Source organism: Peromyscus leucopus, chromosome 13 (assembly GCF_004664715.2).
Source record: "Peromyscus leucopus breed LL Stock chromosome 13, UCI_PerLeu_2.1, whole genome shotgun sequence".
NCBI lineage: Eukaryota > Metazoa > Chordata > Mammalia > Rodentia > Cricetidae > Peromyscus > Peromyscus leucopus.
The window spans coordinates 45,740,438-45,768,295 of NC_051074.1; the positions used below are offsets into that span (position 1 = coordinate 45,740,438).

Genomic DNA, 27,858 nt, shown 5'->3' on the forward strand with positions numbered 1-27,858 from the left:
GACCACACAAAGTGAAACAGGCAGACGACACTGAAGCCCCAGAAATACTTGGTAGCAAGAATATACTTGTTTTATAATTTTCTTTTGTTTTCTGGACAAAATTATGTCTTTAAAAGCAAGCAAACAAAAACAAACTAATGCTCAACCACCTCTCACTTATTTTGGAAAATAATTCTAATACATGTGGTCATTTTTAACATGTGACATTCTGAAGGATTCTTTCCACAGCAGGAGAAAGAACTAGATTTGAAGAATTTGCTTTTCAACGTACAGAACCAGGATCCCATTGCGATTTTACTACTGTCTCTAATGCCAATGTTACAACAAGAACCCAGAATTCATCCTCACAAGTAGGTTGTTTTTAAATTTGTAAATTCTAAACTAGCTTTGTAGATTTTTTTAAAAATAAAACAAGCTAATAAAAAACTGTCAGAATATTTTGTTAATCTATGCCAGTCTTATTCAGTAGTAAATTTTAGAACTATCTTATTAGGAAATAGTAAATTTGGTTAAATAAATCATTTTTGACTTGGAAGCTAGCACCTTATTCTTTGGTTTTGCTAAAAACTTATGACCACCTCAGTCGGGCAGTGGTGATGCATACCTTTAATCCCAGTACTCGGGAGGCAGAGCCAGCCGGATCTCTGTGAGTTCCAGGCCAGCCTGGTCTACAGAGCGAGATCCAGGACAGGCACCAAAACAACACAGAAAAACCCTGTCTCAAAAACAACAATAACTCTTATGACTATCTCTACTCTTTAACATCTGAAGCTAAACACAGTTTTGCTATTGACATATGGGATTTGTGTTCTTAAATTGTTTTATTTTTTTGCTGCCCAGAAGTAGAGAGGTCACAGGTATGAAGATGGGCAGTCTGAAGCCCAGGGGCCAGGAGCACATACATACATGAAGATCTGTGGCAGCCATCTTCACTCAGGAGCTTTCAAATAATTGTGTGTGTTTCTACACAAAATATTCTTTACATGTGTTCTAAAAGAAATGTCTTAGGTTACAAAAGATAAACACTCTTAATTTAATTGGCTTTCTTAGCATTTTATAATCAAATTTGAGAACAAGAATTTACAAAAAATATGTCATAGATATATACTACGTATTATTTTTATATAACTAATGAAGGCATGAGCACAGATAACTAAAACATTACTGTAAATTAGTACAATAATCCTGTGTTCCAGAGTACTGCACGGAGGAGGCTAAGAAGTGAGAGCTCTTACGATATAGATAACATCGTGATCCCCATGTCATTAGTAGCACCTGCTAAGTTAGAGAAACTCCAGTATAAAGAAATACTTACTCCACGGTATGTATACTTCCTTCCATCTGTTTTCTTTCTTCTTTCTTTCATAAACTTAAATTCAGAGTCAAGTTTTAACTAAAAGAATGCTCCCCTTTCCCTATTTGCATAGAAGGGAAATGGTAAAAGGAAACTTTACATTAAATTGATTGACTTTAGCCTTCAAAATTGATTTTTACTTAGTTATATTTAAGTATCTATTATGTATATTTATTACCATAGTATTTCAGCAGTGTAAACATTACAACAAACAGCTCTTGCCTTTTATGATAGAGGTATACTTGGTTGCAAAGAATTAAAAACAAAAATCAACTATTTGCATGTGCACTCACTGTTAAGACAGTAATGTTTGCAAACAAAATGAGTTTCTGATTTATCTCTAATTCAGCAATAAAAAAAATCAAATAGAAAAATGAGAGGGAATATCTAGGAAAATAATCCAAAAAGGTAAAAATGTTTATTTACATAGATACCAGTGTGCAAGGTCTAGCCAGACAAGGAGGTTTGGAATAGTTTATACATGAAGGTTGAGCTAGAAAAGGACTAGACTAAGGCACTCCTCGATTCCATGCATAGATCTACATCCACTGGCAATGAAGGCAACTATGTTTTTATAGCAATAGAGATTTTCATATCTCTTTTAGATATGAAAATGGCACTAGGAAATAGAAAAAGTTGGAGATGAACACATGGGCCCATTCATTTCCATTTTAATTCTGTAAGTTCACTTACTACTTCACAATTAATCTGAGGAATTAGTCTGGTACTCTACTAGTAGGCACTACAGTTACGTATCTACAAGATTGGCATTTTCTAAAATAAGGAATATTGTTGTGGTTAATAGTGTTTCATAGCAACAATGTTTTCAACTCACAGTGGAGAATTCTGTGAGCCAGTTTGTTAAGCTAGTAATTAAAAAGGGCCTGATTCACATTTCCATACCAAAGAAAACTGAATCAGGTCAGGTTCTCATTTTTGCCCAAGCCAAGTGATTAGCTTACCAGTGTGTTAATTCAGACAGTACATAATTAGAGAATGCGACTACGTAGAAGAAACTATTCACTGTAAGGTATAAAGAATAAAATTCATCTTCTTTCTTCTCTTATAAAATCTTTTTTTTTCTCTTTAAAATGACAAACTATTAAAATGCAACCACTTGAATTATGGAAATCTTGAGGAAATAAAACCTAATATTTTTAGCTGTGTTTAGAAAAGAAAACCGCTGTATTTGGATAAAAGCTGTCTGAAATTCTTTTGTTTTCAACAGCTGGAGGATGGTGGTTCTTCAGCCTCTTGATGAACAGAACTTAAGCAAAGAAGAGGTAAGCTGCCTATGTTTAATGTGATAATTGCACCTTTCACATTATAAAGCCTAAATCATTTGATATTTAAATATCTAAAAGGAAATATAAACCATGATTTTTATTGATAAAAATCTTTTCAAAAAGGATATTTTTAGAAAAATGTTCCTTCCCAAATTTGATTGCAAAAGTCATATAGCATAGTGTTATTTCCCAAACCAAACAAAAAGGCAGTGTGATACATATTGTAGTGTTAGTACCAAGAGGCAAGGACAGTCCTAGCAATAATTAAATATTAATGCTTTTGTAGTTAAACATACAGAACAAATGGGATATAACAGAAAAAATAAATATTGTCACAGCATTTCTGATCAAGCTGTGAATTATATGAAAAGCTTGTCTCCCCGACCCCAACTTTTGGATGCTGAAGTTATTGGTAAAGGATTCTAAACCTGCATAGATAAAATTACATTAAGAACACTGATGGGAATCAAACACACTGTATGAACCTCAAAACGCTCAAAGAACTAAGGAAAGGAGCAACTAGGGGGAAATACAATGTAACACTAATTCCAAGATGATGGCCTCTAATGAAAGCTAGAGTTACACAGAGGGCACACACATACTTTCTGTCAACTAACAGTGCTTCTACACCCACTCGTCTTATTTTTCAGCTACCAATATCTTACTGTTAATGCACTTTGCTTTTCTGTTGCACTCTTGCTAAGTCAGAATGATCATTACCAGGAAAACCGAATTCCCCAGAGTTACCCAGTTAACTAAGTCAATTAACTAAATTCTGATTTACCTCAATTTGTTTTACTTTTTTTTGACATTTGACATATTCTTTGAACATTGTACTTCATAATGGATAATCCATAATTACTCTGTGGAATGAATAGAGTTTAAGACTATTTTTTTGTAGCTTGGGTAAGGTAGCACATTCCTGTCATCCCTGCACTCTAGAGGCTAAGGTAAGAGGGGTGCATATTCAAGCTTGCCTTAGTACAGCTAGAGCCTGTACCCAAACAATAACAAAATAATCCCACAGCTGTGGCAAATGGAGAGAACCCATTTGTAATCTAGGTACATATTAGAACTTGGGCCAAGAGTAGGATGTTTTAAAAAGCTCTGTGCTTACAAAGACCATTTGAAACTTGTTTTCATGTTTCAAAAATCTTACCAGATAGAAGATCTTTCTGATGAAGTCTTCTCCCTAAGACACAAAAAATACGAAGAGAGAGAGCAAGCTAGGTGGTCACTCTGGGAGCAAAGCAAGTGGCACAGAAGAAATAACAGGCAAGTATTTCAAGTTTAAAGCATTAAAGCCGTAACACATGAGGAATGAACAGAACCCAGCCATGAGATTCAGGCAAGACCCCCGAGAAGGAAATCACAGGATGCAAACCAGCTGTTGTGTAAAGTGACATCTGCATACAGAAACTGACATCCCACATGCATCTGGGAAATTACACGACAGAATGAGTTTCTCACATTTTATGTGCTACCACCCATGGTATCATACTTACCCAGGAAATATAAGGAACATTCTATATAATGCATGTCATTTCATACAGCCATGGTGGCACATGCCAGTAATTAATTAGGAAGCTGAGGCAGGTGGATCTCTAGTTTAAGACCAGTATAGATTGCACAGTGAGGAAACTCTTCTCCAGAATCTTAAAGCAAGTTATTTCAATGTTGTTTAAAGAGTGAACCCAGCATAAGGTACTGGAGTTTAGGCAATCCATTTTAACAAACATCTCAAAAATAATACTTAACACAAATTATTTGAGAAATTTTATTTTAGTATAAAAGACAAATAGTTCATGGGACTTTTAAAAATATAAATATTAGATCTGGGCACATGCTCAGAGTTCCTGCATTCATGGGGATGAGGCAGGATGATCATGTGTTAGAACATGTGCCACAGAGCCAAACTCTGTCTCAAAACCAGAAACAAGCTCCTAAGAAGACTGGGAGAGAATAAATGTGACATAATTAGTAATTATGTATTTGAAATACCTTTGTAGTTACATTTCATTGTTTTTAATATAGCCACAACTAAAGAAGCAAGTTCATGTAAAAATCTAGCTGTCTCTTCATTTAAAGAACATCTTTCAATTAGTTAAATAATAATAAAGTCCCTTCTCTGCCTAGCTGTTCAGATGTACTGTAAATCTTTGTTTAAAGAGTTCTCCTAATATAAATGAAACTCTAGAATTCCAGTTCTTTTCCACATCCTAGATAGAACTTTCCAGAAGTACAGAGGAAAAAATGTGAATTGAGGTCTTCATGTATGTTAAAACAATTCTAGAATAAACTGAGAACTCAAAGACTGTAAAAGTCAAATACATGGCCCTTTCTGTCTTGTCAAACCAAAGAACTGTAACAACAATGATTGAGTACTCAATGAGGATATTTAAGCCTTGGATAGAAACCTTTCCTAAAAACAACACTGGGAAGATCATCAGATGACCTTGGGTAGAAACACTAGAAAAACACAGTACTGACTTAGTGTGATACCCTGTATTCATTTATTTCCTTACTAGAGCTTACAGTAAAAACATGGAAGGACAGGACTTGGTTCTGAAGGAAAACCCAAGTGAACTTAGCAGTGCTCAGCAGTGTGCTAATGCCGAGAGTCCCCTCGAGCTCCCAGCAGACAACCACAGTCTGTGTGCTCAGGATTCACTTTCTTTAAGTGATAGTCAAGAAATCAAGGTAAGCCTAGGTTATATGACTGCATTTTCTTTTAACTGTCTTTTAACTTCATCTCACTTGTGTGTAGAAATTGCTTATTGTAAATTGTTTTACTACATATCAAACTCAGTGAGATGTTCAGTCTAGCATGGCCATGAAGGTCTATAGTGGAGCACTCTAGTTCCATTCTATTAGAAATTTACTTGTATTTTTATTTTTGGGGGGCACAGCCTGCCAGTAACAACCCTGACCTATCTACTTACTTGCCTGTTAGGGGATGGGGATTCTACTGCACTTTCTTTAAGAACAAACCTGAGCACTGGAGACTGGCACATGGCGCACAGTAAGCACAGCCTCTGTTTCCCTGCTGCGAACAAAAGGTTTGACTTGTCTCCACACAGATCCAGCTCCTACTGTAGGGGAGTATATCCTACAACTGTGCAAAGTTCATGCTTCTATCCCCATTACAGGGTGTTGAAAAATAACTAGATCAAGAATGGAGGGACTATAGAAGTTAATATGCAAGTTGCAGAAAATTAGGAAGAAAGAGGATCTGTAATAACAATGAGACAGAAATGAAGTACAGCAAATGGAAGAAATCCTTCCTTAAAGGGTTCTGTGGCAGTATCTGCTCTTCTTAGCAGAGTAAAGAAATAATTCCTTAAAGTCAAGAAATTCTTAGTATATTCCATTTTGATATGAGAGGAAATAAAAACCTGAACTTAGATACTCAAAGAATCATTATAAAAACTGACATTACAAATTCCTTAACAAATAATCAAATTAGGTGAAACTTAACTGAAAATGTTTCTTTCCCCTTTCAGTCTTTGCGGTGGGAGCGACGAGCTTTTCCACTGAAGGATGAGGATGCTGCAGCCTTATTATGCCAAGATGAAAGAAAGGATCAGACTGAGGGGGCAAGCGCAGCCTTCCGCAACGAAGTCTTCTGTAGCACTACACCAGAGGATGGCCACCCTCCAAAAATGCAGTTAGATGGAATGGAAGAGTATAAAACCTTTGGTATAGGAGTTACTAATGTTAAAAGAAATAGGTGACAGGGAACAAATTATGAAAACTATGTAACTGAAAGGAAAAGAGGAAGAAAAACCTAAACCCTCTTCTGACTCTTCTGCTCCTCTGGTCACAATTCCAGACAAGGAGGATGTGCTGCATGTATCCATCTTTCACTGTTCATGAAACAGGCCAGAGAAGTTTCTTTTTCCTGAATCACAGAAGTAGCTAGCTTTTCACCTACACAAATGCTAGTAACTTGTGTCTGTCAGTAACACAGATCATACACTGCTGCAATTTGATGTGAAACCACACTATGGGGTAACTGTTAAGAGACCCTTCCTGACAATACAGTTGATTTGCATCAAATGACAACTATTCTTTGTATCTGTTCTCATGGCAGTTCATTAAAATTGCCTCAGTAATATGAGAATATACTAGTGTGTATACAGAATATATACACACACGCACACACGTAGTCTTAAAACTGCATCTATGAACTACTCTATGCAATGTAAGTTGCCATGAATATCTAGCACAGGTGTTGACTGATAATAGACATCTGAAAGCTTTGACTATGGAAAGGGAGTTGTTTTTTCTTTTATTCTAAAAATTGTTTAACCAATATAAGTTATTTATGGAAATTCTTATATCAGATAATACAATATTCATTTATTTGAAATCATTGTTCTCTCTTGGACTAACCACAGACTTTCTGCTTACTCTTAACAGAATTAAGAGAAGCAACTTAGAGTTTAATATATTGATACATTTTAAAACTATCGTCTTTGAAAATTCACCCTGAGTTTTACTTGCTTTATGTACCTCTTCAAGACAGTAATTTAAAATGCAAAACAGCATACAAATCATAATATGGTTGTAATTCTAGCAAATGTACAGCTAGAAGCTTCTAATTTGGTTTCTCCTTGCCATAGCTTACTCAAATATCTACTCTTAATAGGCTCCTAGATCAAGAATTCAAGTTTTTTCAAAGACTAAGACTTTAATATAGAATACTGAGGAGTGTACATTAAGGAAAATTCTTTTTGGAGCTATAATACCATTTTTTTCTAGACGAAAGTTAAGGACAATTTGTATCAACCACTTTTTGTTATGCAAAGAAAGGTTACTCAATTTGTAGTTCCCATAATACTGAAAATCCTGGCCACTGGGCTTAGCGTCTGTGGGATTAGATACTTAAGGTTTTGTTGAGGATTAGAAATTAAACTGGTCCCTGCAAAAGGGGGCTGGGGAACCATTCAAATTCAGTAGTTACAAACTTTTGCTTATAGTTTTACTGTACATTTATTTTTAAAGAAAAAGATAACAAAAGCCAGAAAAATACAAGTTGTCCCAGCAAGTAATTCAAATCTTTGTCATGACTGATATTATAATCTTCTACATAGTTTTTTAATTAAAGTTATTTCTATATGCCTTGTATTGTGTGATTTGATTAAATGCTATTACTCGTGGCACAAACTTTTCCTAAGCCAAAATAAAAACAAGTATTAATAAACTTTACCTTATAGGGCAGGAAAAAGCCCCAGCAATCTCTGTTTCATGCCTAAGTTTGTCAGTGTTCTTATTTTTTAAAACCTTATTTCTCAAAACTCATAGTAGCCTGAAGAAATGTAATGATACTGGTTGTGTTCTTGTCATAGTCAAGAATGAGAGTGAACTTGCTGATGCGCATTGCCAGTCTTTCGGTAACTGGGAACACTGTTAGTAATACTTCGTTCATGGATGAAGTCTGTACCCTGTCCTCTCTTAGCCTGCTTCTTCTTTCTTAGAAATGATATAAACATCCTGGGGCCCCATCTGTATTTCCAGAGTATGCTTTACTCACGCTTATTCTGCTAGAGAGCATAGTTACACTAAAAATAAAGTTAAAAAAACCTTTCTTCTCCCTAACCTACCTCTCAGGGGCCGTCTGTAGTCTGAGCAGCAGGACACACCAGAAAGCCCGCTTTTCCTGGACCCTTTCTATGTGCCAGCACAAAACATACCTGCTAACAATTATAGAAAATCTAGGAGTTAATTAAGCACAACCAAAGTGTGTAATACTCACAAACCAGACAATGCTTGCCATTTTGTGTTGATCATCCCCTACAGTCTAAGAGTAGAACTATAGGCTATCTAGTATCATGTTATGCTTTTAATTCTCAACCCACAGTAGTAATGGTTCCATTTAACAGATGTAAGAGTTGACAGTGAAAACAGGTTGAGTGACTTTTCTTAAAATCAAAGATCTAGAATGGAGCTAACCTGGATTCAACCCAGTGGAGCTTCCAAGAAAGACTGTATGGTTCCTCTCTGCTCACAGCTACCACAACAGTATTATTTCATAGCCCTAAGAATGGTAGTTGAGTGAGAACCAGAAGCAGAAAGGAGTTACTGAAAAGCCTGCTGTGACAAAGAAAATACCTTGATAAGAGTCTGTGCTTGGATTTCAGAAACCCTAGCCCTCATACATTTTTTATAGTCTTTAATAAACCAAGTGTAAGATAAAAAGTAAAAATGTTTCAGATGCCAGACAATGACGTGCTACCCCAACAAAGCTTCTAATTTTAGTCCCATTCCATTCATATTCTCAGGCATATAAACAAACCACAAATGACATGAAACAGAGAAAATGGATGTCATTTGCTTTAGGGATAAACCAAGAAACAACAGAACATTCTTTTTAAAAATACAGAAAAATGGTTTTCATAGTAGCTAATTTTCCTCTTTAGGCATTAAGACACATTTCTGTCTAATCTTAAACCATATTTTCACTCTTTACAAAAATCATTCTCCCAATATAAACATGAATATTTCATCACGCTAATCTCTAAATGGCATCACTAAAAAGGTAGTTATTTCTAACCTCTTGAACATCTTGCACAATTGAATTTAATCACTGGAATGCAGCACTGCTTCGATTCAATGTGATTTGGTAGTTAATATTCCTCTTTTCCAATAAAAAAGATTTCATGAGCAGAACCGGGGTTCCTGTGGCTTCATCGATCAAGAGAACGTTTCTGAGCAGCTTCTGAACAGACATTTCTTAGTAAGTTGATAACAGATCTGGGGTCGTCACTCTTCATGATGGCACTGCCAGACACAATCATGTTAGCTCCTGCCTGTAAGAAGTACATGGCTGTGTGTTAGCATGGAAGAAACCAACACAGAAGTCCTGGAGCAGCCTTTCCACCCTTGTCTCTGCCAGCGCTTCCCCAGAAGCTGAGTGTAGCACTCTAATTCACTGAGGTAAGAAGGGAAAATGCTCATAAATGAGGCCACAGTTACTTGTAAATGCGCCTACCAAGTCACTGAACTGCTGCTGCGTAAACTAGTCCTAGCTCCACACAGTACCTCTGCTGACACTTAGAAATGAGGCTTTGCCTTTTTAGATCTCTATTCCAGTCAGGCTTTTCCTAACGCACACCAAGGACCGCAGACACTAAGGAAACCCGGTAGCTGTTTGTTTCAAGAAAGTCTGAAAGGAGACTGAAAATGAGAAGCTGGCCATAAAACACTGGAACATTTCTGTCACTTTGTGTCAGAAAGAATGTAAAAATGTATCTTTATGCTTTCTTAGGTTCCAGCACTTATAGTTCCTTAGAAAATTCTCCCTGGATAACATTTTTAAATGTGGAGTCAAAGAAATGGGGGGTAAAGGGAACACCCTAAAAAGCTCAAATGAGATAGCTCCAAATACAGCTCTGGGCCTGGGGTCTGAGCTGAGGGAAAGCCAATCTGCTGTGTAGTCCATTGTTAGAAGCTGGAAAACCACACGGTGAGGAAATCTCTCCAATGAGACCCAGTCACCTGATAGCAGGGCTTTACATCTCCACTAACATTCTTTCAGGAATTAGAGTTTATAGGACTATTGATTAATATGTCTCTTAATTTGAGCAGGAACAGCACCGCAGAAGAGTTCAAAACCAAACAACTTAGCAGGATCTAATAGACGATGCTCAGTGATCATCAATTTAGAAACTCACTTGTTCTTTACTTTCCTAACCCTATGTTTGAGCGAAAAATATTTTCCCAAGGAAAAACTCAACTCAAGCAATTCTTTGGTGATAGATGGACTGTCATGCAGACTGCGCCTACAGAAGCTGGCCTGGTCACAGTTGAGGAGCACTCTCACCTCCGCACATTTCTGAACAGTGTCAGGACCTACTCCACCATCGACCTCTATATCCAAAGTTGGGAACTGGGTCCTCAACCAGTGAACCTAGACATACACGAAGAAACAGTGACTCCCACAGTGCACACGCAAGGGAAAACAACCAAGCACACAAAACATCAGCGCTCCCCCGAGCTTAGCTGTACACACAACATGACTGGGGATCACTTTCAATGGACCGAAGCATATCATGTTTATCAAAGAAGTTTAGCAAATGACATCAATTTGTGATAGCTTTGCAAAGACTAATGAAAATTCTCAAGTGACCCAAGGTCACAAAAATAGCAGCTTAAAAAATTTGCAATATGGATATTAGCTTTTATTTTAAAACCTATCTTACTGTCTTACAGTATCTGAAGGCATCTCTGTTCCCTCACCTCCAAAGCAGGACACATCTACTAAATACACACCTATAGTAGAAACCTCACCCCAGAACAGAGTATTTCTTTTACCTTGGGCATCATATCTTCCATGAATTTTTGCCCTCCAAACCCAGGTTCTACGGTCATTACCAAAGCCATATCTATTTGATTAGCCCATGGGGCCAAATATTCAACTGTCGTTCCTGGCTTGATGGCAAGGCCGACCTGTAACACACAAATGCTAAATCACATCATTTCCCTATTGGGTATTGTGGCCAAGTTTAAAAAAACCAACTCACAAAACAATATGCAAATATCCAGAGTACAACATCAGGTTTGTTTGTTTGATTTGGATTTATTTTTGCTACCTTATTTTTTGATTTTTACTTTAAAATATTTTTCTTTTTCTTTCTTTCTTTTTTTTTTTTTGGTTTTTCGAGACAGGGTTTCTCTGTGTAGCTTTGCGCCTTTCCTGGAACTCACTTTGGAGACTAGGCTGGCCTCGAACTCACAGAGATCCGCCTGGCTCTGCCTCCCGAGTGCTGGGATTAAAGGCGTGCGCCACCACCGCCCGGCTAAAATATTTTTCTTACAATATATTTTGATCATGCCCTCAACTCCTCCCAGATCCTCCCTATCCACTCAACTTTATATTCTCTCCTGCTCTCTCTTAAAAAGATACACATGTGCCTGGTGGTGGTGGCACATCTGCATTTTTTTAATACATATTTTTTTAAATTTTTAATTTAATTTTTTAATCCCAGCACTCGAGAGGCAGAGGCAGGTAGATCCCTGGGTTCGAGGCCAGCCTGGTCTACAGAGTGAGTTCCAGGACAGCCAGGGCTACACAGAGAAACCCTATTTAAAAAAAAATAAATGAAACCAAACCAAACCAAACACATGCAAACATATACAAAAATCAAAAATCAAACAAAACAATGAGACAAAAAAACAATTCCGCCCCCAAAATAAACAAACAAGGAGTTCTTTTTGTATTGGTCAACTACTCCTGGAGATTGGGCCTGCCCTAGAGTATGGCCGATAGACTCAGTAAAACTCCACTGTAGAAAACTGATTTTCTCCTTCCCAGTGGGTATCAACTACAAATAGCTTCTTTTTCAGGGGTTGGACTCTGTGTATCCACTTCCCCCTCTCAGTGACACATTCAGGCCAGAAAGGATTCTAGCACTGGTTTTTCGTTTGTTTTTAACGATAACATGGTCATTAAATGTGAATGATTCCAAGGCAGTGACCTTCAGAAACATAGGCAGAATCTATCTTACAAACATTTCATACTTAACTCTGGACTCCCAGCTGCCCACGTCCAGTCCTTTCCCTATCATTTTTTCCCCACCTGTCTTTCAAACTTTGACAAGAACTGGTATAAAACATGACTCTTATCATCAACTTACCTTCATCCCATTCTCCCGGATGTCTTTAATCAAAGCCCCCGGGTTCTCAGTTGCCTCAAGATGAAAGGTATATTGATTGGCACCTGCCACGGCCATTGGCTTTACCCACTGTTCTGGCCTAGACACCATCATGTGCATATCTGAGAAGAAAAGACATTTTCTGTTCATTACTGAGAGGAATACCCAGCACATGGGATGAAGTCAGCCTATAGGGTTTTTTGTTTTGTTTTGTTTTGGTCATTATATAAATTATTCTGGCATCACAAAATGATCAGTTATACTTTGGTATAGATAGTCTTCATCCTAAAGATACAATTTGGTTATATTTACTTATGAAATAGTTTTTCCACAAAAAGTACATGCTGCTACATATAAAAAGTAATGAGAAAAAAATAGGAAACTGAGGTGTGAGTCCAGGAACGCCACTTTTAATGGCTGAAAGGGGTCACACTACCTATGCAGCCTGTTCTCTTTCAGAAAGCTAAACGTGATTTTCTCCATGTGCTCCTTTAGCAACCTTCCTGAACTTTCACGGCGGCACAAATGATAAAATACCAACTAGGGTGAGTAGCTAATGCCAGCTGCGGAGGACGTGATGTCTGAGAAAGAGGCAGTGAGGAAGGTGGCCGAGCTCTGCAGGCTGCTGGACTTAGCCTAAGGCGGTGGGGAAACGCAGGTTTCAGTGAAGTGACAGTAACCCAGGAAGTGGGGCTCTGGGGGCACAGCCACCTAGAAGGGGAGAGGAAAAGAAACGGCGCCGAACCAAGACTTGGCCTCAGCACATAGGAGGGCAGTGCTGCAGTGTATGGAGTGACAGAGGAGACAGACGGCAGGCTGGTGAGGGAGGGTGGAAGCCTGAAGCTGGATGTACACAACACAGTAAGCAGAACACAGGCATGGTCTGCTTCAAGTTCTTAAACCTGAATGTGTCTCATGAGGAAAGGGCCTCTCAAAGAGGCCAGACCACAAGATAACCTTGTGACCCATTCTGTGCAGTGCAGTGTGGCGGGTATGAGTGTTTGTTTGATTTTCGTCAGAGGAAGTATATTTCTGACCTTGCTATGCTGTATTTTAAAAATAAATTCTAACATTTCATAACTTAACTAAAATTACAAAAGTCAAGAGCTTTGGAAAGGAGTTAGGCAATAATACCAGCATTACAGTATATATTTCCAGACTAACAATAACAAACAAATAAAAACATGTTAATAGGTAAAAACCTCACGTAAGATCAGCAGTCCTCAGACAGATTCTAGCACACTCTGGCTGATATTGCTAAATGTACAGGTGTTATATGTATTAGACAATTCAGGGTACTAATTAGCACATGAAATACTAACAGATTACAGAAGACCTCTGTTTTGCACAGTTTAGTTAGTGCAGCTTCCTTCTGGAGGTTTTCTTGTGTCATCTGTGGTTTAAAAATGCTAGACAGAAGTTCCAGAAATGAACACTTGTTAAGTTTTATATTGTGTACCCCACACCAACTTGCTCTTTGAGTCATCCCTCTGACTGGAGTACACACACCATTCACAACTTGGCAGCTGGCTGAAGTGATCACACCCAATGTCCTGGTATCACAGTGCTTATGATTGAGTTATCCTATTTCTATAAAATCATTGTGTGTGTGTGTGTGTGTGTGTGTGTGTGTGTGTATGACAGATGTGTAAGTACATGTGTGTGCATGCCATGGTATACATGTGGAGGTCAGAGATAACTGTTGGGAATCTGATTTTCCCTTCCCACAATGGGAAAAGGAGTTAGAACGCAGGTTGCCAAGCCTCCATAAAAAGCACTTTTACCCCCTGGATTATCCTGATGACCTCTATTTTTTACTTGCCATCAGTAACACAGCACAAGCGTCATTATGATGGCAAGTGTACAAGTCATAAATTCTTCCTTTGAGCATCATCTCACATTACTGCAAGGATTACATAAGAAAACTTCAGAGACTGCACTCACATAATTACAGTACACTGCCCTGTTCTCTTTTATTATGAGTTGTTGCTTACTAAACATTGTGCTTAATTATAAATTAAGCTTTTAACACAGATATGTATAAGAAAATCATGAATAATGCTATATCCTGCAGCAGCAAATATTCAGACAAGATATTCCTTATTTAAAACAAGCTCATCATCTTGTTAGTATGCAAATTTGTTAATAAATGGTAAAATTATATGTATACCAAAAAGTTGTTTTAAAATCAATTACTTTACGACTTATTACCAGTAAAGGTATGGTTTATATGCTTATTTTATATATCTGTATACTCAGGGCTATGTAAAAATTTCTCATGGGATAAGGAGTCAAGTCTAGAAGAAGTTTAAGAAGCCTTGCTCACATCAGACACAGTCTTATACATGGTCCTGTAGTACGTTAGAGTGGAATCCGGAGGGTCAAGAGTTCAAGGCCAGCCAGGTCTTGGTGGTGCACACCTCTAATCCCAGCATTTGGGAGGCAGAGGCAGGCAGATCTCTGTAAGTTTGAGGCCAGCCTGGTCTACAAAGCGAGTTGCAGGACAGCTAGGACTGTTACACAGAGAAACCCTGTCTCGAGGAACAGGGAAAAAAAAATGAGTTCAAGGCCAGCCTGAGTTACATGAGATCCTCCCCGCCAAAAAAACCCTAAACACCTTGTTCTATGTGTATTGTGCAGTGTATAGGAAGTATCTTCTAGATACAGGTAATAAATAACAAGAGGCAATCAATACTTTATAACAACATAGGTGGTTTTTGTCCAACTGTGGACTAGCTAAATACTCGGGGCACAGTGGAAGCAGAGAAGGTTAGAGGTTATTCATATTAAATGCACTTTCGACTTATGATGTCTCAATCTACAATGTATTTATGGGAACAGCCCTGTGATATATGGTAAGGAGCATCTCTCTCTAGGTGTGGTTGTGCACAAAGCTTTCAATTCTAGTTTCTTCTTACAAACTCTTTGGCAACACACAAGGTATTTTCTTTGAAGTGACAAGTTTACTTTGTTAGTTAAAAAGAAGTCTGTAAAATAGCCATTTTCTAAAACAAACAAGTTAGCTGTTATTGTTTTTTTTTCCCCAAGCAAAAACTGGTGTTAGGAAAAGGCAGCCAGTTCAGTTCAAGCAATGGTACAAGGTCTCTGGCCCGAGAAAAGCACCTGCTCAAATGAAAAGCGTCATCACACATGCAGCAGAAATGCTTTGTTCTTCCTACTCTATCACATGAAAGTCAACAAGACATTATTCAAGACAAACTTACTAAAACACATTTTCTAAACTGCTTCACCAAAGATACATACTGCAGACACACAGGAGTGAAGCACAGTCCTGATTGGAGGAATCTGATGCCACTGCACCACTGACTACTTATGACACCAAAAAAAACAACTTACCGTTGATTTGCAGCAACAGTATGGACAATGATAAATAATGTCTCAGTATTATGAAAATAGCTTTGACCTCATAAAGGAGCTAAAGAGGATTTCCATGGTTCCCTACAGTACAGAGCACTGCCTTAGAATAATAAAGGCTTTTCTTGTTAGTTTAGTTCTTAGATGTTTTTGTACTCAAAACTAAGACTGAATAGTTGAGAGCTTTCTAAATAGCAGGGTTGGCGGGTACAGACCTGTAATATAAACATCTCCAGTGGCTAAGACAAGAGGATTCCAAGTTCAAGGCCAGCCTGGGAAACAGAAGTTCTAAGTCAGCTAGGGGAACTTAGGGAGACCCTGCCTCAAAACTAAAAGTGGGGCTAGGGAGATGGCATGGTGGATAAAAGTGCTAGCCATGGAAGCCTGACAATCTGGGTTTGATCCTGGAACCCATATGAAAAGCTGATACAGCAGTGGGTCCCATTTAGAGTTCCAGGACTCCTATAATGAGATGGGAGGTGGAGAGAATATCCAGGAAGCTCTCAGGCCAGCTAAGTGGAGTGTGCAGGAAGATAGATAGAGCTTGCCTCAGTAGTGTGGAAGGTATAAGATGACTTGCAAATGCTGTCCTTTGACCTGCCCTCCACAAGCACACCGTGTCACTGTATCACATGTATTCACACATGTACCACATGTATTCACACACACAAATACATGACTCTGAAAATAGTAAAAGGCTGTGGAATTGGCATGTGCAAGGCCCAAGTTCTGATCTTTAGTTCAACCAACAAAACACCAGAATCTTAGAGGTTATAAATACAACTTATAGACTACTCATTTATTTTTAAAGATTTTACTTTTAATTATGTTTATATGTGTCTCTGTGTGTGGGCATTTGCACAAAAGTACAGGTGCTCACAGAAGCCAGAAGAGGGAGTTACAGGTAGTTGTGAGTCACCTGATGTGTGTGTCGGAACCAAACCCTGGTCCTCTGTAAGAGCAGAAAATGCTCTTCATCACTGAACCACCTCTAACCCTGGTCTACTTCTTAAAATGAAGTCATTCATCAATTATCTAACACCTAAGATCCAAAAACAAATCAAACTATAGAAAATAAAGGCCTCAAAACCCCAAGTATTAACAAAGCATATTCATCCTTATTTTGAATAAATTTCCTAAAGTACTACTTAGCAAATGTATATACATATATACATCATCCATATCTGCCTATGTCCAGAAGGAAAAGTGGACTGGATCTGGTGGTAGCAGTGGTGTTACAGGAGGAAAGACTAGTGATAGAAGATGGAGGAAACAGTGAGGAATGACAACAGGAGACAACATGAGAGAAACGAAAAAAATGTAAAAAAAAAAAATGAGAAAGACAGAGCAGTGGGATGTGTGACTACTGTATATAGGAATAGTATAATTTATTTCATCATTTCTCTTAAGATAACAAATTTAATTTCAAAAAGTCATGGTATATAACAGGAGCAGATTCAAGAAGAAACTTACTCTGAAAACTCCTTTCCAAAAAAATTTTTTAACATCATCAAGATTATATTCAACTACATGAAATTTTAAAAGATGAACATGTTGATAGATATGAGGTAATAATGCACATTTTTTTTAAACCTCTCAAAATGGATGAATCCTTTCACAGGTATGTACAAGCACAGCCTGAATAAGGTGAGGGATGGCTATGGATAAGACCAACACAAAATTGTAAACTCACTTTATACAAGCTGTTTGGTTTTGTTTCGTTTTTGTAACTCAACTATGTGCTTCTCAGGTGTGACCTTCTCTGGTGACAGTAACATGAACTCCGCATGTCCAAAGGCTGGACACATTAGCGAGAGGACGCACAAGTGGGAGTAACAGTCTGCACCAGCAGGAACGCCCGTGGCGGCACTGCTGGGAACAGTCAACAGACACATACGGCGACTGAGGCCTGTGATGGCCTGCTGGGAATGAGATCCTCAATTTTTATTTTAATATACGTAGTTGAAAATGGGTTTTAGAGCTAGCACACTGAACATTTCAGCTAGAGTCCTTCCTTCATAAAATTGTTCTACTGGCAAAAAAAAACTTAAGCTTTACTTAATTATACAAGTTACATAATATTATGAACTTGAATCTGCTTCAGTTCAATAATTTCTAGGTTGGAGTGATCTAAAAACAAAAAAACAAAAAAAACCCCCAAAACCAACAACAACAAAAACCAAAAATACAACCCCCCTCCAAAAGAAACAAAAAACCCTTTAGATTTACTATTTCATGAAATGAAGCATATCTTCAAAAAGCCCACATTTGAAAAAAATAAATTGGCTGCTGGACCACTTAGTTAAATCATAAAGTCAATTACTCGTTAATACTAAATGTAATCATGTCTGTTTAGCCTTAAGAAAACCAAAAGCTGGGGATGGAGAGAGGACTCATCAGTTAAGAGCATGAGCTGCTGCTCTTCCAGAGAACTTGGTTCGGTTCCCAGCACCCACACGGTGGCTCACAATCTTCTGTAACTCTAATTCCAAAGAATCCAACGCCCTCTGAGGGCACTACACACACATACCTGCAGGCAAAACAGCCAAACAAATAAATTATATATTGCAATATAAACATATATGGTAAATAACAAATATACATTTATAAATAAATTATAAGGAAAATCATGAGTTGAGTTCTAGCCCTACCTTCATGGATCTTATAATCAGTCCAAGAACAGACTGAAAAGTGGATAAAGTGAGTTTGAAGAAGGTGCTTAGAAAGGCCTCTCTAAAGAGATGACAAGTGACCTGAAGGCCCTCAGCAGAAGAGTTTCCCAGGCAGAATCAGGTTCACAGCCCTGGGAAAGGAGAAGGGTGTTGGATTGCTAAGATCAAGCTAATGAATGCCCACCACAGTAAGAAACAGGAGAAGGGGCAAGATGAACTTGATCTCTTTTTCCTTTATTTAAGCAATCTTGTCAGTTTTAAATGTTTAGCAACCCACTTACCAAAGAAAGGGTCCTGGCCTAACTGCTTTCGGAGGCTTTCAACCACAGGATGACCAAAAGTGATATTGGGAACAAAATGCCTACAAGACAAAAAAATAAATAAATAAAATCTTACTCTGAAAACATTTTCAGTTTCACTTCTGCATTTATCAATATGAATTTTGACAAGGGAACAAGGGAATGTTTTGGATTGCATTTTTTTTTTTTTGCCATATAATCCTGAACAATTTTAAAACTAGACAAAGTTAAGCAAAAATAACCAGGTAAGATCAGGTGTACAATTAATGTGTGCTGTCACATTTATCTTCATAATGACAACTCTGTAATTCATAACCATGGCAAATGGAAAGATGACGGAAGACAATTTCTGACTTGCTCAAGTGACACACTAGTTAATAAAGGATTCTAATACAGGTGTCCTGAGTCAGCTAATCCACTCCAATCAGAACACTAAATGACAGTTTGTTTAAACCCTATAAACACTAACCATTAAAAATAATGACAACAAACCCTTGGTATTATGAATAAAGCTGCTATAAACAAAGTAGCTCAATCATCCCACAAGGTGACTTGCTCAATTATGTTCACAGCAGCTCTATTCATAATAGCCAGAACCTGGAAACAACCTAGACACCCCTCAACCAATGAATGGATAAAGAAAATGTGGTACATTTACACAATGACTCAGTTGTTAAAAACAATGACATCAGGAAATCTGAAGGCAAATGGATGGAACTAGAAAAAATCATCCTGAGTGAGGTAACTAAACCCCAAAGGAACAAACAGGGTAGGTACTCACTTATAAGTGGATATTAGCTGTAAAATAAAGGATAACCATGCTACAATCTACAGACCCAGAGAGACCAGGTAACAAGAAGGGCCCAAGGAGGGAACGCATGGATCTCCCAGGAAAGGGGAAACAGAAGAGATCTCATGGGTGGACTAGGGTTGGGTGGATATAGGAACATGAGGGATTGGGTCGGGGGAGGTAGAAGGAGGTGGAGAGTACTGAAAGAGATGACTGGAAAGAGGGGGCATTTCAAGGTCAGGTAGAAACCTGATACAAGAGGAACTCCCAGGAATCTACAAGGATGACCCCAGCTAAGACTCCTAGCAATGGTGGATACGTAGCCTGAACTGGCCTCCTGTGAGTGGGTGGGACTTCTGGTGGAGGGATTGGGATGCATACCAGCCACACAACCTTTGACCTACAGTCTGTCCTGCCTATAGGATGTGTGTGTGTGTGTGTGTGTGTGTGTGTGTGTGTGTGTGTGTGTGTATGGGGTGGTATGGGGTGGGGGTGGGGTATAAGGGTAGCATGGAGATTGTGGGAGTGGCCAACCAATGACTGGGTCAACCTCACACCCATACCATGGGAGAGAACCCACCCCCGATACTGCCTGGAGTGCAAGGACACAGAGGCTGGATGACCCAGAGACCTAGCTAGGATAGAACCAAACACAACTGGAGAACAAAAAATGTTAACATAATGATGCCTAATGGTATTCTGCTATACTCATAGATTGGTGACTACCCCAATTGTCATCAGAGAGCCTTCATCCAGTACTGACAGAAACAGATGCAGAGACCCACAGCCAAGCACTGGGCTGAGCTCGGGAAATCATGCTGAAGAGAGGAAGGAAGGAATTGTTTGAGCCAGGGCAGGTCACCGACATCAAAAGGGAACTCACAGAAACAACTAACTGGGCTCACTGGAGCTCACAGAATCTGGACCAACAACCAGGGAGCCTGCATGGGACTGACCTAGGCTCTCTACATAAGTGTGGCAGTTGTGTAGCCTGGTCTACTTGTGGGACACCTAGCAGTAGGAACAGGGAATGTCCTTAACACTTTGGTTGACTTACAGGAACCTATTCCTCATACTGGGTTGTCTTGCTCAGCCTTAATACAATAGGAGGAGCTTAGTCCTATAGAAACTTTATATGCCATGCCTTGTTGATACCCATGGGAGGAGGTCTGCCCCTTTCTAAACAGAAACAGAGGAGGAGTGGGTTCAGGGGGGTGAAGGGAAGGTGGGAGAAGGAAATGGGAGTCGAGGAGAGAGGGGAACGATGGTCAGGATGTAAATGAATAAATTTAATTAATAAAAAATTCTTACAAGAGCAAAGACTGAAAAAAAGCAATTTTATAAAGCTGTGCTGAAAAAAAATAACTTGATGTTCATTGAAGACAGTAGTATATTGAGCGCTTAGTTCACAACAGATATTGCATTGTTCTTCATACCTCAGACTAATAAAATAGATACTATTTACATTCTGCTGGAAGAATATAACTAACATCCTTCAATCAGTTAATAATCTGTGGCATAGAATTCAAATTAAGTCAGCCCGATACCAACCCCAAAGCACTTAACCTTTAACCTTCTTAGTTCATCTTCCTTTTGTATCTCCTGCTCATTTAAATATTTAGGAAAACCCCTTCCAACATGTAGGTCATCCTATACTGGGTGCAGCATGTACTGGGTTTTATATAGAAATAGGCAAAGAGTTTCCAATCTCAACCATAATTCATCTCACTAGCAGGAGATGAATGAGAGTGTCAACAACTCCACAGATCCTCAGCTACAGGACAGTTATCAGCAGGAAGCCAACTGAGCACTCCCCAGTCGCCTATACACCCAAGACAGCCCCGTGATAATTCTTGTCAATGGTCTGTGAGTTTAAGTGACGCCATGTCATCAGAGAGTCTAGAATGTAAAGAGCCCAGGTTAAGCAGTCCTAATCTGAAATCCTACAAAATTAGGGACTTTTGGAGCACCAATATGATGCCACAACAGTCAAGACGGTTAAATTGGTGTGGTGGTGCACATGGTAATCTCAACACCTGGGAGCTGGAAGAAGATCAGGAGTTCAAGGTCATCCTCAGCTACACAGAAATTCTGCCTCAAAAAAGAAAAAGAGGGCCAGGCAGCGGTGGCTCATGCCTTTAATATCAGCCCTCCTCGGGAGGCAGGGCCAGGCAGATCTCTGTGAGTTCGAGGCCAGCCTGGTCTACAGAACGAGATCCAGGACAGGCACCAAAACTACACAGAGAAACCCTGTCTTGAAAAAACAAAAATAAAAAAAAGAACTGTACATAAAGTTTCATGAGACATATATGAATTTCATGAACTTAGACCTGTGTCCCATCCCCAAAGTAACTTAATGGCACGCACAAATATTCTGAAATCCAAATAGAAACCCAAAATTGAGATAATTCTGGTCACGAGCATTTTGGATGAGAGGCACTCAACCTGCACCCCTTTCCTGCTCTCACTCTACCTACAAGCCTAGAAAGCTCTTCACATGGGATGGGAGGAGGGGAACTCCCAGAACAAGTGCACAGAGGGGCACACATACTCAACAGCTACCTTAGCAAGAAAGACACTAACAGTGCTATGTTCCTGAAATTTGGGCTTTGAGAAAAGCTAAACAATAATGCCCACAGAAATGTGAAGAAAGAAAATAGCAAAAGATAAATATAAAAGCAAGTATCCTGTAGCATTCTAAACTAGAAGATCACAGGACTTAAGGGATGCTGAGATTTACAGGATCAGAAATGGCTTTAAAGGAAGTGAAAGCAGAACTAAGCAAGTTTAGGTCAAAGGAGGAAAGGCTGTTATCAAAGCAGGTGTGGACTCTATCAGATTAAGGGTGTCCAATGCTACACGCAGGTGTCTGGAGTTTATTGCACTGTAAATATCAAGTGGGATAGTAGGGCAAGGAGCAAGTAATAAAACATATACAATAAAAGCATGAAGATGGACCAGGCAATAAGTTGCAAGAAGGAAGGAGGAGGTGTTGTCTTAGTTAGGTATTATTGCTGTGAATAGACACCATGACCATGGCAACCCTTTTTGTTGTTGTTTTCGAGACAGGGTTTCTCTGTGTAGTTTTGGTGCCTGTCCTGGAATTCCCTCTGTAGATCAGGCTGGCCTCAAACTCACAGAGATCCACCTGGCTCTGCCTCTGAGTGCTGGGATTAAAGGCGTGCGCCACCGCTGCCCGGCCCCATGGCAACTCTTATAAAGGAAAACACTTAATTGGGCGTGGCTTATGGGTTCAGAGGTTAGCCCATTACTGTCAGGGTGGGAAGCTTGGTGTCAGGCAGGCAGACACGGTGCTGGGGAAGCACCTGAGAGTTCTAAAGCTGAGAAAGTGCCACTGGGCCTGGCTTGACCTTCTGAAACCTCAAACCCTGTGACTCACTTCCTCCAAAAAGGCCACACCTCCAAAGATGCCACTCACTATGAGTCTATGGGGGCCATTTTCAGTCCAACCACCACAGGTGTTAATACTAAGAATTGGCAAAAATGACAGAGACAGGCAAAACCTCGAGTGTCTGTCAACAACTGACTAGATGGGTGTGTTGGGGGGTGTTAACAGACAGTAAAGCCATGGTTACAGCTGTGAGTTTGGCTGACAGGTAAGTGCTCATAAAAAACTTCGTCTAGGGATAAGTTCCAAACCCTTCCATGCACTCACCTTTCTATCTGGCACCCCTGGGAGACAGGCAGCGCCTGTGTTCCACAGGTGAGGGGACACAGTCCGTGTCACAGACCACTAAGTGCTGATGGCGGGAGTTAACACACACGACAAAGTCCAGTCTCCTGTGTTCACCTGCCGGTACAATGGCAGCTACAACAACCGTCCCGGGGAGAGGGCAGGAACTCATGCAGGCCACCCCTGAGCAGGACAGAACGAGTGGACCCGTGTGGAGAAGTTCTCTAACCACCAGATCCCTCAGGTTCCACTTCTGGCATTTAGAAGATTATTCTACTGCCTGCCTAAGGGCAATCACTATCAACGCTCGATGACACACCGTGACCATTTCTTACACTAGAAATAAGGGACAGTAAGCAGGCTGACTAGTCCACGACTTTAGACGAAGTCTAATTGCATATACTGTTCTTTCAATTTACTGTGTGGCCTTGAAAATCGGTTTGCTCAAATTTAGGTCTCATTTGTTACAAAAACAAACAGTGACAAAAGACTGGCTGAGGAGCTGAGACGGAAACACAAATCTACTTGAGAAACACGAGCATAAAACAGAAAAACTGACCCTCAACTTATGTGAGCAATTTGTGTTCCTGTTGATGAATTAAATGAACTGGGTTCACTAAATTTACTGAGAGCACAAAATGCATCAATATTCTCACAAGACACTAAAGGCTTGTCACTAAGCCATAACCCAAAAGGACAAAAACCCAGGCATGAAGTCAGGTGTCTTAGAATCGCCTGACAACAACTATCAAGGGATTGTCAGCTTCTTCATGAGGGCTATTGAGATTCTACAGACTTAAGAACATGAATTTTTATCAAATGTCTCAAAGATTTCTTACTGGACTGGGAAAATCTAAATTAGTTCACTCTCAAGAAAAGGAATTCACCAGAAAAGTGAGCTTCATCATGATTTCATTTTGACATTTCCCTCCTTGACTGCAGCCCTTTGGAGTAAAGTCTGAAAGGAACTTCAACAAAGGAGTCCCGCCTCTCAGAAACCAGGGGCTTGCCGCAGTTAAGCTACAGCTGCGGTAATGCAGGGATATAAGTTTCCTCTCACCACGTTCCACCACCAGTGCTATCCTTTACTAAGTTATAACTGGAATGCAGTCCACTGTGGACAGATCAACAAACAAAATGGTAAGAGGATTAAGGTCGGTACAAAATGTCTGGAAGCAGAATACAATCTTCCTGTGAATCAGGAATCAGATCCACTGGCCGGTTGCAGTTGGCAAAGTTAAGAAACAAAACGGAGCAGACGAGACGGGATGGAGAGGGTAAGGCGCAGTACACAAATAAATGTGTAACTGGTTAAGGGTGCTTGCCTCACTCCATTCCAGCCCATCATGGCCTTATCAGAAAACAGAACACGAATGCCAAAGCTTTGATATCCCCCACCATGACCCAGGCCCCAAAGTCAGAAATGCAGTATTCATCTGACATCTCCCCAATTTAAAATCCTGATGACTGATTTAGAAATAGATATTTGCTCTGCTCCCACAGTTGGGATCAACCCGTTCCAGCCACCATCTTGTCATGATGTGCTTTGTATTTTCCTCAAAATGTTTTTGCAGAAAATAAATCTGCCTTTTATTTTAGATATTGAACCATACTTGTGTCTGGCCACCTAGTGTTTCCCAACCCAGTTTTTTACTTTCTAGATAAATTCAGTTTTAAGCAGGAAAGAAAACTGGGGGATGAAGTAGAGACGGGAGGGAAATATTTTGAGGCCGGCCACCTTTGTAAAGGGATCCCACAGCTCACTTTTGTACCGTTGTCCTGGAAACGGTGCACCACATGGCTAAGGAGGTGACTGACACCATCTCCATCAGGTTTTGTCTGCTCCAGCAGGACGATGGGAAAGTAGCTGTACTTCCCTAATCTGGTTTCCTCTTTTGTAAATGATGAATAGAAACAGCTTTTACTTCATACAAAAAAAAAAAAAAAAAAAGTAGGCAAAGATTGAAAGGCGTAAAAATTGTACATGAAGAATTTAGGTTTTCCAAGCCAGTGTTCTCAGCAAAAGCAGAACCATTTAAAAATAAAAAATTGCCTTATTTACTAAACTTAAGTCTGCCATAGAGGCAGGGGATCTGCTGGGAGGGGCAAAGGTAATTCTTAGAGATCCTTCCTACTATTACTAAGCAATGATAACATGGCTGTACAGAGCTTTACTTCAGATACCAAGGTGAGCAAGACAGACAGACCCTGCTCTCAGTACTTCAGGAGAGAGAGAAAGTAATACAAATATAAATTACTCCAGGACTCACTGAAAGCTATATAACTATTTTTGAGACATAGTTACATGGCTTCTACCTTGGTTCCACCTCTTTTTTTTTGCTATGAAACATGGAACTGCACCTTACTCTTCATTGACAAAACATTAACTTCAAAAAGTACCTGATCAGCCCAGAGGTTCCAGCCCTACACAAAGAACTAGAAAACTAAGGAATGCTGAGAGCAGGAGACACAGTCTTACCCAATACCAAATGGCCAGCTGTGAAAATATATACACAAGGAACATTAGACAGATCGAGCAGGTCTCGTTTATGGATTCAGGAATATCTATGTGTGCATGCGTGTGTGCGTGCAACAACAATTAATTTAATTGAAAGAGAGAAAGGAGGTAGTAATGGGAGGGTTCAGTGGGAGGAAAGAGAAGGGGAAAACTATTATATCATATATAATCTCAAATAATAAAAGGATTTTTAAAATAAGTTTAAAAAAAAAAAGCACCAGAACAGAAAGTCAAGTGCTTCTAAGTACTGCTCTCCAATATCCCTATTAGCAAACTGAAAGAAATGATCTCCATTCATTCATTCTGGATAAACACACTCACAACAGTTACACGCGTAGCCTGTTCCATGCTGGAACCCCTAAGTTTTCTCAGGCACCAAAAATATAGCTACCACCTGTATGGTGTACACTTTCTTTAGTCAAGGGCTTTCAGGAAGTGTTAAGAGAAACAAGAGATTTCACCGCACAGAGCAAAAGGAGAAAAATTGCTACAGAGTAGCCAGTGACATTAAAAAGAAAAGGGGCTTCTGAGTGTGATGGCATATGCCTGTAATCCTAGCATTTGGGAAGCCGAGGCAAGATTCTGAGCTTGAGGCCAGTTTGATTTACATAGACTTTGTCTCAAAAACAAAATGAACAGCAACCCCCAACAAGAAACAAACTAACCTCTGGGAACTAACACATATTTGCCAATGCGACTGAGGGCAAACAAATTTTACTTATTTGAAATAAATTTATTTTTCTATCTCAACCCAAGGCTTTTATAATCCTATGCGGAACTTCCGGCGGGAAACGGTAGTCACAGCCAAGAAGACTCAAGTTCCAAGTCTGTCACAATCTTCTGTAATCTTGAGCAAGTCTTACGGCCTCCTTTGGGTCTAGGTTTATTTACTCACTTTATAACCAATGTAGGAACTTGGACCCTGATTCTGAGCATTATAAGCTATAACTATGGTGCTTAAAAAATTACTTACAAAAAAAAAAAAAAAACTGACCTCCCTGAAGAGCAGGGTGCCTGAAGAGAAAACAGGACAGGAAAATCAGACTTCGAATGGTTATTCGATCAGGCTAACAACTGTAGAGAATCTGTGACATGTCAGGCACTGGACTCGCTCAGTTCATTTTTTTCCCAAGGACGCGGAAGCGTTCTATTATCAATAACACTTCCATTTTCCAGACCCTGCGACCGAACCTCAGCGAGGGCCGAGGCGGCTTTAACTAAAACGAATCCGCAAGTGGTCGAACTTAGGAATCAGAGCCAGGTGTCAAGCTCGTCACACCGGGGGAGGGGGGACCAGCCTGGTCGCCCAGCTCTGGCCACGGAGACTAGTTAGCTGAGTTTGGACAAGCCATGCCTGTCCCGCTGGGCCTCAGTTTCCCTACGAGCTCAGGAAAGAGACATGTCCTGAATACCGAAGGTGGCTTCCGGGTCCTCGGACCACAGGTGACTGGGGGCGGGGAAGGACTGGGGGGGGTGGCCTGGGCGCCCCCCACCCTCACCCCCATCCCCCGGAAGGCAGCCAGGACCGGCTCGGTGCCCTCAGCAGCGCTGGCGCCGTGGCGGCCAGGCCGCCCGTCGCAAAGGGGGCGCCGTGCACCCAACAGGCGCTCGCTGAAGGTGCAGCGACGCGACCCGCGCGGCCAGCCCGCCCCGAGCCCCGCGGAGTTACCCGTCCATTACATCCAGGTGCAGGTAGTCGGCCCCCGAGTCCAGCATGCGCAGGCACTCGGCCCCCAGGTTGGCCAGGTCGCTGTTGAGGATGGACGGGCCGATCTTGCAGCCCGACGCCATGGTGCCGGTTCCCTAGAGCGAGTGAGCCCACGAGAGCCCGGGCCAGCCCAGACTTCGTCCCGATTGGGCGCCGCCGCACTGGCTCCGCCCCCTCCCGCCCTGCACTCTCTTCCGGACTCTGCCGGAAGCAGCTGCCCTGCGCGGCGAGGAAGTCCCGCCTCCGCCTCCGCCTCCGCCTCCGCCTCCTCCTCCTAGGGGGCAGGGCTGTCCGATGGCTGGCTTAGGGGGCGGAGCCAGGCGCGGACCTTCTGCCTCCTCCTGTCTTGGATTTTTTTTAATTTTGTAAGGAAAAATAGTTTATTGAGTATGATGCAAGAAGGCCACGGGCTGATCAGCTGGACTACTGCCTACAATGCAGGAATTTGTTTTTAAAATGTTTTTTTTTTCTATTTCATGCATGTATACCTTATATTGTGATCATAG

At 40.3% G+C, this 27,858-nt stretch overlaps 2 protein-coding genes across 7 annotated transcripts in view; one reads left to right on the top strand and one right to left on the bottom strand.

The window, feature by feature from the left end:
* Nucleotides 1-7,761, top strand: part of Kansl1l (KAT8 regulatory NSL complex subunit 1 like) — a 94,039-nt gene extending 86,278 nt beyond the window's left edge. For 3 of the 5 annotated variants that reach the window (XM_028870057.2, XM_028870060.2, XM_028870058.2), the window contains 6 exons: nucleotides 229-350; nucleotides 1,197-1,321; nucleotides 2,583-2,637; nucleotides 3,803-3,915; nucleotides 5,169-5,340; nucleotides 6,144-7,761. In XM_028870057.2, the coding sequence (XP_028725890.1) occupies nucleotides 229-350; nucleotides 1,197-1,321; nucleotides 2,583-2,637; nucleotides 3,803-3,915; nucleotides 5,169-5,340; nucleotides 6,144-6,374 (818 nt within the window). In that variant the 3' untranslated portion in view covers nucleotides 6,375-7,761. The remainder of the gene's footprint in view (nucleotides 1-228; nucleotides 351-1,196; nucleotides 1,322-2,582; nucleotides 2,638-3,802; nucleotides 3,916-5,168; nucleotides 5,341-6,143) is intronic. The other 2 variants (XM_028870059.2, XM_028870061.2) reach the window with 1 other exon arrangement.
* Nucleotides 7,762-8,798: 1,037 nt separating this feature from the next.
* On the bottom strand, nucleotides 8,799-27,520 carry Rpe (ribulose-5-phosphate-3-epimerase). 2 transcript variants are annotated; one of them, XM_028870063.2, is made up of 6 exons: nucleotides 27,314-27,520; nucleotides 18,625-18,704; nucleotides 12,279-12,418; nucleotides 10,957-11,091; nucleotides 10,466-10,552; nucleotides 8,799-9,452 (listed from the first exon to the last, which is right to left on the bottom strand). In XM_028870063.2, exons 1-6 carry the CDS (start codon nucleotides 27,433-27,435, stop codon nucleotides 9,330-9,332), a joined length of 687 nt encoding a protein of 228 aa, XP_028725896.1. In that variant the 5' UTR covers nucleotides 27,436-27,520; the 3' UTR covers nucleotides 8,799-9,329. The 2 variants fall into 2 exon arrangements, with proteins under 2 accessions (XP_028725896.1, XP_037066203.1); XM_037210308.1 differs by having other exon boundaries at nucleotides 27,325-27,406.
* Nucleotides 27,521-27,858: the final 338 nt, after the last annotated feature.

Bases quoted from the DNA above. Each gene is read 5' to 3' on its own strand.
- Rpe (XM_028870063.2), bottom strand. From the start codon at position 27,435: ATGGCGTCGGGCTGCAAGATCGGCCCGTCCATCCTCAACAGCGACCTG. The intron at 11,092-12,278 runs GTAAGTTGATGA...TGTGTGTTACAG, and splicing joins TCCGGGAGAATGGGATGAAG to GTCGGCCTTGCCATCAAGCC. The intron at 10,553-10,956 runs GTAAAAGAAATA...GTGTATGTCTAG, and splicing joins TGGAAGATATGATGCCCAAG to GTTCACTGGTTGAGGACCCA.